We start from the raw sequence: 12,751 nt of genomic DNA, 5'->3' as shown, positions 1-12,751 counted from the left end.
CCACCCCTTCTACCCAACCCATCTATGATTGGGTGTGACGTTAACAGGCTATTTTTAGTAAAATGTGAAAATACAAGGGTGTACTCACATTGTTATTTGTGTTGCAGAGTTTGCAATCTACTGTGTTTAAACTTATGGTTACAAAGTTAAAGTACACACTGGACAGAGATGTAGATGTATTAAAAAGTGGTTGATATTCAGTTTTCCTTTCTGTAATAAAAAATAGGAAGACATGAAGACAAAGTATGCACAATAATTAGGAGAAAAATAGTCCTCACAATCACACAGCCACATAACAAATACAACATTGTTTTATTTGGAACACAAAACTGCAAACAGAAAAAACACAGGAAGTGATACAGCCCACACAAAGCCCATCCCAAACTCCACAATGTATGTGGGAAAACATTTTAAGTGCATCAGGAATTTGAGCACAGACCTAATGGCAGATTATGCCATTGCTGTACAGCAACATATTGCAATTTATTTGCCTATTGCTTCAGTGCTGAAATCCTCTTAAATGGGTACAAATTCATTTTGCACCAACAAAAACGGAAGGAAAAACAATCTCACCACAGCTTTCTGTTCGTTTCAGTCCAGCTGCAATGTTTCTTAGCTGCTTCTTTTCCTTCCATGAGTTTAACTATTTCAATATTGCTTTCAGCATCATGGCAAGGAACTCCCCAGCTATTAGCGATGATAATTCGAGATGTCTGATGCCAAGGAGGTGAGAGTTCATTTGTGACAACAAGCCTCACTGAAATAAGTGCAGCTTTAAGGCAAAGATGTTTGTACATCCACACTGGAATGTCCACGGGCATTCTTCAATAGTAAGGTCTCGTGCTGTCATATATCACCTTTTGGATCATCGCTACGTCTTCTGGGGCGTCTCTATAAGCAGTCCATGGAATTATCTGGTAGTATCCCCAAGGGTGGGGCCTTGCCCGGGAGACAGGATGGTGGGAGCATGGAGTTTGATGAAGGATCCACATTTTCAGAGTCTTCCATTCGCTCTGCACAGCCTTCCCAGTTTATATGGAACCTGGTCACACGTGGGTTTGACGCCAGAATATTTCTCTGAAGCTGAAAACGAAAAAATGGACATAAAGATAAATATTGCGCCATATGATTATCAGATCTGATTGGCATGCAGTTCTTATCAAATAGATACGTTTCCATGATCTTTTCAAGTTAATGTTATTTCTAAGTACAGCTCACATCAGATTTTAGATAATTTAACTGTTTTTGAATTCGAATGTGTGCTAACAAGTATTGCTCAGAATAACATGAAATATCTATGTAAACACTTTAATGACAGCATTGTAAAACCCTTCACACTTTTCCATATGGCTGCTACATTTTCCATTAGCGGTGTGAATTTTTGTTGATTGCGACTATCCGGTAGCAAAATATCTAATTTTATTTGACATCTTGACTCGGGCAAATGATAGTGTGAGCTTTGACCTTCAGAATGAAAATCAACACTGACTTATCATATTGACAACTATACAATATACTACACAAAACTACAGAATTGCAAGCGCGTCACTGTTAATCCCACATCTTGATATTCTTGTGCACCCAAGAGTGAGAGTGTTCATTCCAAATGTCAGCTACCTTAAATAATTTTACACCTACAAACAAAATCCTTTGTCATTACAGAAGCTTATAACTGAAGTTACCATCAGAATTATGATTTTGAAAAAGAGACTTTTTAAGATTATTGGTAGATTTTTTAGGAATTAGACAATCTAAGTATTTTTTCTCCAAAGTGCAGTCTCGGCAGAATACAAAGCTGCAATTCCATGCTGCTCGATGAAAACATTTCTTGTGATTTTTGGGGTTACTAGAATGAAATATTTAATAAATACATAAATTGTGTATTTGTATTGTGAACATTTTAAGAAACTTTTCCAGCTGACTTTCTATACAAAACTTGTATGACACATTCAACTTCAAATATTAATTAAAACCAACGAAATAAGCATTAGACAATAGACTTGTTGGCATCACAAGTTATATCATCCAGACGTTAATCAATAAACTGACCTGTGTGTAGTCTGGCTTGATTGGTGGATTTTCACGAAGCTCAGGATCTGTGTATTCGTTGTTCACATAGTAACCAATGCGAATGAATTCCTGGCCACGATATGTGCAGGTGATCAGCACCACAGTTACACCAACAGCATCACTTTCAGGGATCAATCCAGTGTTTGGAGCATCAGCCTGTTAGAAGAACAACAACACAGACGTGAGGAATTGTATCTCTCAACCACTCAGATGGGAATCACAACACTGCTGCGATAGAACTAATTTCTGAATAAAAAGACGAGTATAAAAATGCAGTCAGTCCAGTTTGACCATTTAATTAAGTGTTTGGTACCCACTTTTGTTGACGTACCCAGCGTAACATAGTATGACATGATATTCAAGTACTGTGGGGGTGCAATATGACTTGGACAGATGCAAATGTGGAGATGACAAGAAAAGCAGTGTAGTGTAGTCTCCTGGTTGTTTAGAAGACAAACAAATGGCCCTTTATAATTTTGGATTGGATGGAAAGAATGAGATTTCCACAAAATGTTAAAAAGGTTAGAGGGTGAATTACTATTGCTGTACAAGAACCTAAGATGTTATGAACTGTTCAAGGTTTATGATATACTCTATATTGTAGAACCACGTTTTCAGTTCTTTGACCGATCCGAACACACCTGAAATACAAACATATGTCTCCCAGCAGGTACAGGTCCAACCAGGACGGAGTCAAGGACTTGGTCATATTCTTCACTCTCTGCTGATCCAACATAGATGATCTTCCATTCCAGGTCTATAAAACATGAAATAGTAGTTAAGTAAAAAAAATAAATAAGCAAATGCAGTGCTGATACAATTAGTCATTAACTGATCTGATGATGAACAAAAAAATGTCCAGTTATATTTGATAACACACTGACCACATTAGCTATGTGTCAAGTAAAAAAAAAAAAATGGCTCAAGGAAAAATATAAAAATAAGGAGCAGTGACAGTTAAGGCTGTGACGGTCTGGATTTTTTTCTCACCACAGTAATAAAGCAACATATTACCGCTCAAGATATTTAGATCATTGACAGGCATGTACAGGGTTTTTCTTATAGGGATCATGTTTGTCCTGGTCCAAATTGACATCCATAAGCGGTTAATTCCTATAAAAGAATTACATAGCTACTGTATGATAGTCCCCGAACTTGAGGGAAAGGTAACAGCGCACGCACACACACACACGCTCCGCTCATGACGTCTCTCTCTCTCTCTTGATTGATTATTTTGTGATAATCAGTGTTGATATTTAGCGTCATTTCAAACAAATCAACATTTAAGCTGTAGTGCGTCAGAGACGTCAGCTGAGTCTGAAAGAGAGAGCAGCAGAGTCAGTGTGTGTGAGCACCATTACTTTACCCTCAGGTTCTGGGATCATAAATAAGCTACGCAATTCTTGTATATAATAAACCGCTCATAGTCATCTGAACCAGGACAAACGGGATCACAAGAAGTTTCCACAGTGGAATTTAGTTTGGAGGAGGCACGAGATTTGACGGAGCCGCCTCGCAATTTTCTGTTCTCTCTATTCTCTTCTTCCGACAATGATTCGTTGACGGAAAAACCCGTAATGATCTAAATATCTTTAATTTATTATCTAGGGCAGCAGGGCTCCATCTAATTGGCCAAATATATTGACATGCAGTGCATGAATGCATGGCACATGGAACACCATTTATCGCAGTTCAAGCTGTTTTTGTGATACGTATATCGCGCATGTTGATATTGCAATGACAATACATTTTCGATATACAGTATCATGCAGCCCTAGTAAAAACAACAGAATTTATGTATTTAATGTGTGGAGATCTGAAGCGCACTGTGTTTGGCTTGATTCGGTTGGCTGTGTGCAGCGCAAATGACAGATACACAGAGAATAGCAGTAAATCAGAACCAGTAAAAACTGTAAGAAATTTGAGTCCAAACAAGTATGAAAAGACCCCAAATTAACTCTCTAAGCGGATTTGGTGGCTCCCTGGGTGTCTGCCCCAGGCTTGGTGGTGCTGTGGCCAGGTTGTGCACACTCTGGTCCCTGGGTCTGTGCTGTCTGCCAGGGGCAGTGGAGCTGTGCATGCCCCCCCCTCCCACCCACCATCTGATGGCTCAATACCACCTGACGGTAATGAGCTCAACCCCATGGTAAGCATCACATGACCGTGGTATTGCGGTTACTGTCACAGCCCTAGTGACAGTCACATACACAAATTAAAAAAGGCAACACCAAATGTTAACAACTGTGTAGTAAGCAAAACGCAATAAAGCAGATAGCAATGATTTTGCTATAGACAATAATAATAATAATATACTCAGTTGTTAGTTTATGCAATCCAATGCAGTCTAATACAAGCCTTCAATTTGTGGTGATGCTTTGGATTATCCTGGCAGGTGTTCCTATTATTTTGCTCCTTCCTGATCATATTAACAAAATACTACTCTTTGTGTAATGAAATGAAATACTGTTTAACTAAATATATGTTGTTATTGCTTAGGTAAATTAGGGTAGAAACTGAATTGTGTTGTCAACTATACTGCAGTAATAACAATCCATACAAATACTTTCATCTTAGAATGTGTTATTTGAAAGGTATTACATTCATTTATCAAAAACTGCCATAATAGTAAACATTAGCGTAATCCTGAGTTTCATTGAATGATATGATCGGAGTTAAATAACTTTAAAATGCACGGGAAGTGCATTAAGTTAAGAGTTGTAACCGTACTTTACTAAACTGTCATGTTTTACCAACGTTCCCCTCGACCCCGGACTTTCTGTTTACGAGTTAGCTACAGCTGCTAAGTCCGCGTTAGCCGTTAGCAGCTGTTACATACACACACACACACACACACACATACACACATAGAAACAGCAACACACTAAGACACACAACAACGTTAGCCTCTCTGCGGCGGCCCCTACCTTCGGGGAGATCCTCCATGCACTCAAACGTGATCTCAAACTGGAAGGGGTTTCCAAAGGGACTCGGGTTATCCAGGACCGCCACATTCAGGACCTGCACCTTCGCCATTGTTGCGGGAGAGCTGCGCCGAGGCTAACCGTAAATCGAACCAGTTTCCCGGGTAAAGCTTTAAACGCGACAGGACCACAACGAAGACAAACCAGCGGCGTTACAGGGACATCGAGAGACTTTGACCCGAGTCGAGGCTTATTTTTAGGACTCAATTCCCACTGTTTGCTTAGTTAATGCGCAATAAACACGGCTCAAATTAAACGTGAACGCGTGAACCGCTCTCCCGCCGCTTTGACCGTGTTACCGCGCCTACGGCAAGAGGTACGTGCGTGGACGAGCAGCTGCCCCATCACAGGAAAGGCAAACGGACAATACTGACCCCTAGCGGCAGGATATCATGAGAGTGGAGAAACGGTTATATTGTAAGAGTGGGCCAACAAAAAAATACTGTGATTATTTCCACCTTGAAAACACAGTGCGTTCCTTGATCTAACCCTAAATCAAGTGGCATGGATTATGGAAACGTGCACTAAACCTCCAATCTATCAACAATCAAGCCTGTCAATATGTTGCATTTACTTTGCTGCTGTCTGATAATAAATACTTGAAATTGAACTATATGGTGTCCCACCCCCTCGGAAGGATCAACAGGCACATCTACTACCACTAATACTACTATTACTACTACTACTACTACTAATAATAATAATAATAATAATAATAATAATAATAATAATAATAATAATAATAACAACAACTGGATGATCACTCACAAAGTACATATCTCTACCAAGGCCCAACAATCCCCTTATGAAACTACATTTCAATTTGTACCTTCTGATCTTCTGATACATCAACTGTATTGATTACTTTTGGAAAATTGGTGGAAGGATGCAGAATGGGTCAAGACAGAACACATTCACTTTTTGCATGGATCTGGATCTGGGGGCAAATCCAGGACAATTTGTTTTACTTTCTTTAACGGAGGATAAATTCATGGATCTTGAGTTTGTTTCGGGGGCTGATATTTATGAGTGTGGAATTTGTTGCGGATCCAATTAAAAAATCCAGATCTAAAGAATTTAAATGTGGTTTCATAGGAAGACTGTTGGGCTTTGGTGGTATGTGCTCTACTGAGTGTCTTTCTAGTTTAGGATATTACATCAGTTTGAGCTGACTCTTTGAGAGTAAATCACACAAGCGAAGAATGAGTCTAAAAAATTATATCACTGAAATGCTATAATTAGGACAGAGCAAAAGGCACATGGATGATATGGTCAGAGGAAACCACACACTGACTCAGTCCTCTCACATGAAATCCTTGACCACCACAGATTAGTCCTGGAGCAGCAGTCCCCTTTTTGAGTTTTCTTTTTTGCCCCTGTGAGTCTGAGAAGGAGAGATTATGTGCGGATTAGAGTCCAGTGGACCAGCTGGCCGCCGAATTCATCCTCAAAACATCTCAGGAATGTTGATATGCTCCCTCATGTTGGAAAACATGAAACCTGGTGGGGGCGCTGTTCCATGCCACCACCACCACCATCAGACAGACAGACAGGTTGCTAGGTAAGAGCTTGGTACGGAGTTCAGTCAAACGCTGTACTGAAGCAGGTTGTTAGAGAAACCTGGCATCGTACTTAAAAACGACTCTTAATCAAGGATCACAAGCAGAATAGACAAAGGAGACTATAACACGAAGGCGAAGAGTTATTTATATAAAGGCAGTTTATTCTGAGGAGTTTTTTTTTTTAAGGTAACAGGAGGAACTGCCTCTGTTCTGCTCCAGTTCTCCAAACAGCCTTTTTTTCCCCACTTTGCACAAAGGAGGATCTGTGCGCTGCTGCTGCTGCCGCTGCCGCTGCTGCTGCAGGTAGATAACTGCGCTCAGGTAATGTAACACGAAACTCAACCATGTGACCAATGGCGATTTGAAGAGGGACCAAAAACTGCTTTGCATAAAAGCACCAACTGGTACCGGAGTCGAGGATGTAGTCTGGCTGCTGCTGGAGGATCCATACTGGCTCGTTCGTGCGTAAAAGCGCACTTGTTTCGTGTCGTAGGATGTTACCTGTCACCTTCACTGGACTAAACCACTCGCTGCGGTTTTCCTTTCTGACAAGGTGAGGCGGAAGCGACATGGTTCATCCGTGAGGGATCGATCTGCTCGGTGTTTCCCGTTTTGCGTTGCCCACCTGTTCACATCCGGATCAATGGTACGTGTTTGTAATTCCTGTGGAAAGTCACCTCTAAAGAATATATCACCTTCTGCCTTATTAGAGGATGTAATAATACTAATAATAACGTTGCAAATGAGAAGAGGTTGACGTTTAAAGCTGCGGGAAGCTTTTTATGCATGCGCTATTTATAGGTTATTGTTTGTTCCTGTTGTTTGAGCAGGTTTATGATTCAGCATCAGGCTGAGTGTGTGACTCAGAAAGGAGTGAAGCACATGTGTCTTCACGTTACTGACAACAATATGTCTCCAGCTGTTCCAGGAGGTCCACATGTCCACCCAGTGACCTGATGCCATGGGCCCAAGCTGATGCCCTGAGGTCCCCAGTCTGCCCGCACTTGGCCCCCGGCTAGAGATGGAAGCATATCCGGATGTGCTGACCATCCCTGGAGCTGTGGCCGGGAGTGTTTTACTGCTACTGCTGAGCAGTGATCCTGCGTGGGGTGAGTCAGTAACCATCTCTTCATCCTCAGCACTGAGATAAACCATCCCTGTGACCACACCTACGCGCACACACACACACACACACACACACACACACACACACACACACACACACACAAACACACACGCACACAGAGAGAGACACACAGACACACCACTGAATCCTTCAATGATAAACAAATAAAAAAAATATTGGAGACATTCCAGAGCAAATCTGTAACATGCACCGGCTTGTCAGCAAGAACTGTCTTAAGAAATGATTTAACATAGGCGTTGTGCTGTATGATAAACAGGTACAGTGGATTGATATCCAGTCTGAGCTTATTAATAGTAAATACATGCATTATAAAAAAAATCCATTTTGCAATATATTCCGCTGCTTTTCGAGCATGAATCACCCCCTCCTCTAAACCCCTGTTATCAGTTTGTACTTTTGTCCTTGCAAAGTTTACTATTTGTCCTAGTGAATGATTGACTCACAAAGTCCTACGCGGGTTGTTTTTTCGGAAATGCTACTTTCTTTTTAGTGTGTTTCAAAACAGCGTTGTTAAGCTTAAAGCAAACAAACAACCCAGCCGGAGTTTTGTGGGTTATTTTTATTCCATATTTCAGACCAGTGCGTTGTGTGACTCAGCTGACTGTATGGCTGCGGTGCTCTCTGCATTCCTGAGTTCCCCCCCCCCCCCCTCCTCATTCACTCTCCTGCTCAAGTGGCCACCGTGTAGTTTCATGATGTCCCTCGCTAATCACATGGCCGGTCATGGATAAAATAAGTGGGAACAGCAATAGACCGGCAGTGGCAGGATGACTGCTACATTGTATGTTTGTTCATAAGGCTAAAGGCCACTTCTGCTGTGCTGTTGGTTCCTCTTCTTTTCCAGCTTGTGTAAAATAACGTCTCAAATCCATTAAAAAAAAATGTTCAGCGTGTGTTTAACCGTGTGATTAGATTCGTTTTGAAGGTCAGAATGGGTTTAGAGCGTCTGTGATTTGGTTTTAAGGGTGTTGATCTTTTGGCAATGAGTCATTAGTGGAGGCTGACATTCACGTCTCTATCTATTCATTTGCCTTTATTCATTTATTCTATGTCAACAACTCTGTTCAAATAAGCAAAGTTAAATCTAAATATGATTTTAGAATATAGGACAAGATGGTGAATATCCCTTATATGTTTGAAGGTCTTCTGCACAAATGAAGTGACCACCAGTATGTGTTAGCAGGTGTTAGCGGCATCAAATGTTTTGGCCTTTTAACGCTAAGGCTAAAGGTAAATCTCATAATATATATATGTGTAAAATATATATGTACACATATATACACCTAAATGTATATACACATGTATTTTGTGATGGCAGAATCGTAAGGTGAACACTATTGCAACTTTGGTGCTATTGTTTCAATACAAGTCTTGAGACAGGTACGATATGTAATAGATTGAAATGGTCAGATCTGAGGAAGTGAGCAGATTGATAATGTTGGAGTTGATCAGTTGATCAGACATATGGTGTTCGATATGTAAGAGTTAGATATTTGAACTGAATTCTGTCAGCGACAGGGACCCAGTATAGAGAACTAAGTGTGGGTGTAATATGGGACTATCTGCTTTAACGTGGACTTTAAGGAAACATCCAGCAATGCTTTCTATATGTGTAATATGCACTGTAGCTTCCCTTTTTCTGAGCTCAGCAGCATGACTGGAAACATTTGGAAACAGCGAGCTTTGGTTCTGTCAGCGGTCAAGTCTGCTTACTGGCACCAAGTTTACTGATTAACACATTTTATTGTTTAATCCGCGGTAAACCGAAAATGTAAAATCTTCAATTTTGCAGTTCTACAGAGGTGTAGTAGCCTGCACTGTTTCTTGGCCATGAGCAGTAACTTCCTGGAGTCTCCTCCTCTGGAGAATGCTTCACCAAAATGTTGAATTATTCCTTTAAATTCATCCAGACCTCTGCAGGTCTGTAGAACCCAGGTCATGGTAGAAGAAGGATATACTGTATGTACACAGTGGTTCTCAGAAACCAATGTTTACAGGCACCAAACAATTAATTAAAAAAAAACTTTAATAGTAATTAACTAAACATTTCTCAGGTTAATGGATAATCCCGGCTCCAGCCACCCCTTGACCCTTGAAGATTGTATGGATGGATAATCCCAATAGGTTACCAGCAGTGTGTAGCTCTATGCTCAGTTGTATAGTGCACAGGCTTTATTCCCTTTCACTGCACATCGTCACTGCATTGTTTCTAATGTGTCTGTTCTTTTTACAGGAAATTTGACCACCACTAGCTCCCCTTCAAATATAACTAATGTGAGTAAAAAACATTTGTCATGCTCAGTAAATAACCTCAGAAAGTTTCCAGTTTCACCAGACTGATCCATGTCCCGTGATTTTCCTTTGGCAGGGACCCAACATCGCGGCTATCGTGGCCCCCACGGTCACTCTGGGGGTCTTGGCCATCGTCTTGGCCGTGCTCGCTTGGCTTTTCTGCGTGGTGAAAAAGAAGAGGCAGTCCGAGGGGACGTACAGACCCAGTGCCGAGGAGCAGTCCGGTGTGCACAGCGCGGCAGCACCGGACGCGCTAAAGCTACCAAAGGAGGAGCGACTCATTTGAGATGCAGCGCTCGGACTAAAATCCTCGGCGCTCCTGCGTGATGGGGCTCTCTCTCTTGAGCTGAAGAATCTCTCGGGGCTGAGAGAGGACGGAGTGCCACCTTCACACGATGCATTTACCGACCGCTTCGTCTCAACAAGCACAGAATGGTTCCTGTGTGACCACGTGAGGAGATGCACCTGGATGTGTCTTCCAACAGATTTTAAGACAGTTGAACATTTCAAGTGGGATTTTCTCTTCTGCACAAGTGAAACAGGAGCTGCAATATTTTATCACTACTAGTAATTTTCTATTTGGACATGTTTTCCTGTTTCAGCTGCCTTAATATTCAATGTAGATGATTAGATTCATTGTAAAAACACTGTCACCGTCTAAATCTACGCTGATCGTTTACCTCAAACTTTATTTTTTTGCTACAGAGAGCTCAGACGAGTCCATTGCATTTACAACTCCTAATGTTTTTATTCTAACAATGAGAGTAGGCAAACAAAGTTACCTGCTGTGTGATTAAAATGAGGTTACACTGGGAAATTAAACCCAGCACAAAGCAAATTGTTGTTTACACTTGAAGTATTCTTTAAATAATCACACTAATGTAAAGGTTGCATCGTTTCAAATTTTTCACTTCATCAGACTAGCCATGAAGCGCATGAAGCATCGTAATCATCAGAGATGTTTCACAGTGTCACAGCATATTTATTAATTCTTTCTGTCTGACAAATAACAACATGTTTGTACCATAGATGAGTAATTAAATCTAACAAAACATTTACTTAGTTCTAGTGGGAGTTTTGTCATGCTCATTCAAAAATATAAACAAGTACATGACTGTGTGTTTGTGAGGGGGATGTTTCAGGATGATAAAAGAGTAAAGCAGATAAGCACCGAGAGAAAAACGTTCAGTCCCTCAGAGCACCTGAGAAAGTCACGTAAACAACGAGGCCATTGTTAGAGTCTCTCTGGCGAACCAATGTTATCTGTAATGTCGTGAAAAAATGTAAAGTGAGTCTGACCTTTAATTACCTCCACCGAGGAGGTTACGTTTTCACCCGTGTCTGTTTGTCGGTTGGTTGATTTGTTTGGAGGCAAGTTTACACAAAATCTACTGACTATTACGAAACCTGGTGGGAGGAGGTGGTTTGGGTCAGGGAGGAACCAAATCCATTTTGGTGCTGATCCAAAGATTTTCACCTTCTTCAGCTCTGCAAGAGAGGGTGTTTTTCATCATTTTCCAATCAGCCATGTTTTAGGGGACTGATATTTATGAGTGTGCAATTTATTGCAGATCCAAATTAAAATCCAGGTCTAGTGAATTTAATTGTGGTTTCATAAGGGGACTGTTGGGCCTTGATGGAGGCAAGCGCTCTACTGAGTGCCATTATAGTTTACACGTCTTTGATGACTTTAATTAGTCAAAAGCAGTTGGAGTCTAGATGAAAAGTTATAAAATTGAACACCATTAGTAGTTTATAGTAGTACACAAACACGCGTCATTTAATATCAGCATTATGATGGATGTGAAATATCATTGTCATTATGCCTGATTTTCATTAAGATAAAGTACCCAAAGGATCGGCTGAAATCGGTTGTAAATCTAAGAAGTGACATTTCCTCTCTCTTACATCAGAGAGCACATTAAGGCAGGATTAATTTTAAAGAGCTGATATTTAACTGTGTTTCTTTATCCCCCATACAGACTGCGGTTTTATTGGACACTATTTACAGACAAGGAGTCCTGAAGAAAACGTTCACACACTCAGTGTAACTCCTCCTGATAAGACCGGCTTATCTACAATTCAGCTGATAAAGAGCAGAGAACAGGTAGAACCTATTTAAACAGGAACAAGAACCCAGACTCTGTTTTCAAAAGAATCTTTCTTTATGAAAACAACTGAAGATAATTTCTTACTCAGCAATTGCTCCCTGAGTTTCTTATCCATATAGTGTTACTGTTGCACTGTACAGTATTTACATCAGTTACCATGTGGCTTTAAAGTGGTAGAAATGTTATATTTATCGAGGTGCATGTTGTCCCTGGGTGGGTTTTCATCGTCTTCCTCCCACAGTCCAAAGACATGCTGACTTTACTGTAGATGTGAATGTGAGTGTGAATGGTTGTTTGTCTCTATGTGTTGGCACTGCGATACGCTGGTGACGTGTCTATGGTCTCACCCAATAGCAGCTGGTATCGGCTCCAGGTCTCTCTCAAAGGATACGGATGGATACAGTAGTAGATTCGCTTTGTGAAGTCATTGAAGTCTGCTACTTGTCAGTGGGGATGAAACTTCACAAAGCATTGAACTATACAGCCAGGTTCATCACTTGTTTGGGTCCCCTGGAAACATTTCCTTTGTCATTTTCACAATTTTCAGTACGGTTCTGTATTTGCATGTGTTGTGACTTTTTGCAGCGC

The 12,751-nt window shown here is 40.9% G+C and overlaps 2 protein-coding genes across 3 annotated transcripts; one reads left to right on the top strand and one right to left on the bottom strand.

Annotated features, from left to right (window-relative positions):
* Nucleotides 1-292: 292 nt before the first annotated feature.
* Nucleotides 293-5,396, bottom strand: asf1ba (anti-silencing function 1Ba histone chaperone). Its single transcript, XM_034593872.1, has 4 exons — nucleotides 4,995-5,396; nucleotides 2,712-2,827; nucleotides 2,050-2,226; nucleotides 293-1,083 (listed from the first exon to the last, which is right to left on the bottom strand). Exons 1-4 carry the CDS (start codon nucleotides 5,101-5,103, stop codon nucleotides 892-894), a joined length of 594 nt encoding a protein of 197 aa, XP_034449763.1. The 5' UTR covers nucleotides 5,104-5,396; the 3' UTR covers nucleotides 293-891.
* Nucleotides 5,397-6,595: 1,199 nt separating this feature from the next.
* On the top strand, nucleotides 6,596-11,110 carry crb3a (crumbs homolog 3a). 2 transcript variants are annotated; one of them, XM_034592781.1, is made up of 5 exons: nucleotides 6,596-6,916; nucleotides 7,167-7,259; nucleotides 7,533-7,722; nucleotides 9,994-10,034; nucleotides 10,129-11,110. In XM_034592781.1, exons 3-5 carry the CDS (start codon nucleotides 7,635-7,637, stop codon nucleotides 10,336-10,338), a joined length of 339 nt encoding a protein of 112 aa, XP_034448672.1. In that variant the 5' UTR covers nucleotides 6,596-6,916; nucleotides 7,167-7,259; nucleotides 7,533-7,634; the 3' UTR covers nucleotides 10,339-11,110. The 2 variants fall into 2 exon arrangements, with proteins under 2 accessions (XP_034448672.1, XP_034448673.1); XM_034592782.1 differs by having other exon boundaries at nucleotides 6,596-6,934.
* The last annotated feature ends 1,641 nt before the right edge of the window (nucleotides 11,111-12,751 follow it).

The sequence above is a fragment of the Hippoglossus hippoglossus genome, chromosome 8, assembly GCF_009819705.1.
Source record: "Hippoglossus hippoglossus isolate fHipHip1 chromosome 8, fHipHip1.pri, whole genome shotgun sequence".
NCBI classification, from domain to species: Eukaryota; Metazoa; Chordata; class Actinopteri; order Pleuronectiformes; family Pleuronectidae; genus Hippoglossus; species Hippoglossus hippoglossus.
This window is presented reverse-complemented; position numbering and strand designations above follow the sequence as displayed.

Bases quoted from the DNA above. Each gene is read 5' to 3' on its own strand.
- asf1ba (XM_034593872.1), bottom strand. From the start codon at position 5,103: ATGGCGAAGGTGCAGGTCCTGAATGTGGCGGTCCTGGATAACCCGAGT. The intron at 2,828-4,994 runs GTAGGGGCCGCC...CATGTTTTATAG, and splicing joins CATGGAGGATCTCCCCGAAG to ACCTGGAATGGAAGATCATC. The intron at 1,084-2,049 runs GTCAGTTTATTG...TTTCGTTTTCAG, and splicing joins TCAAGCCAGACTACACACAG to CTTCAGAGAAATATTCTGGC.
- crb3a (XM_034592781.1), top strand. From the start codon at position 7,635: ATGGAAGCATATCCGGATGTGCTGACCATCCCTGGAGCTGTGGCCGGG. The intron at 7,723-9,993 runs GTGAGTCAGTAA...TTCTTTTTACAG, and splicing joins GAGCAGTGATCCTGCGTGGG to GAAATTTGACCACCACTAGC. The intron at 10,035-10,128 runs GTGAGTAAAAAA...TTCCTTTGGCAG, and splicing joins CCCCTTCAAATATAACTAAT to GGACCCAACATCGCGGCTAT.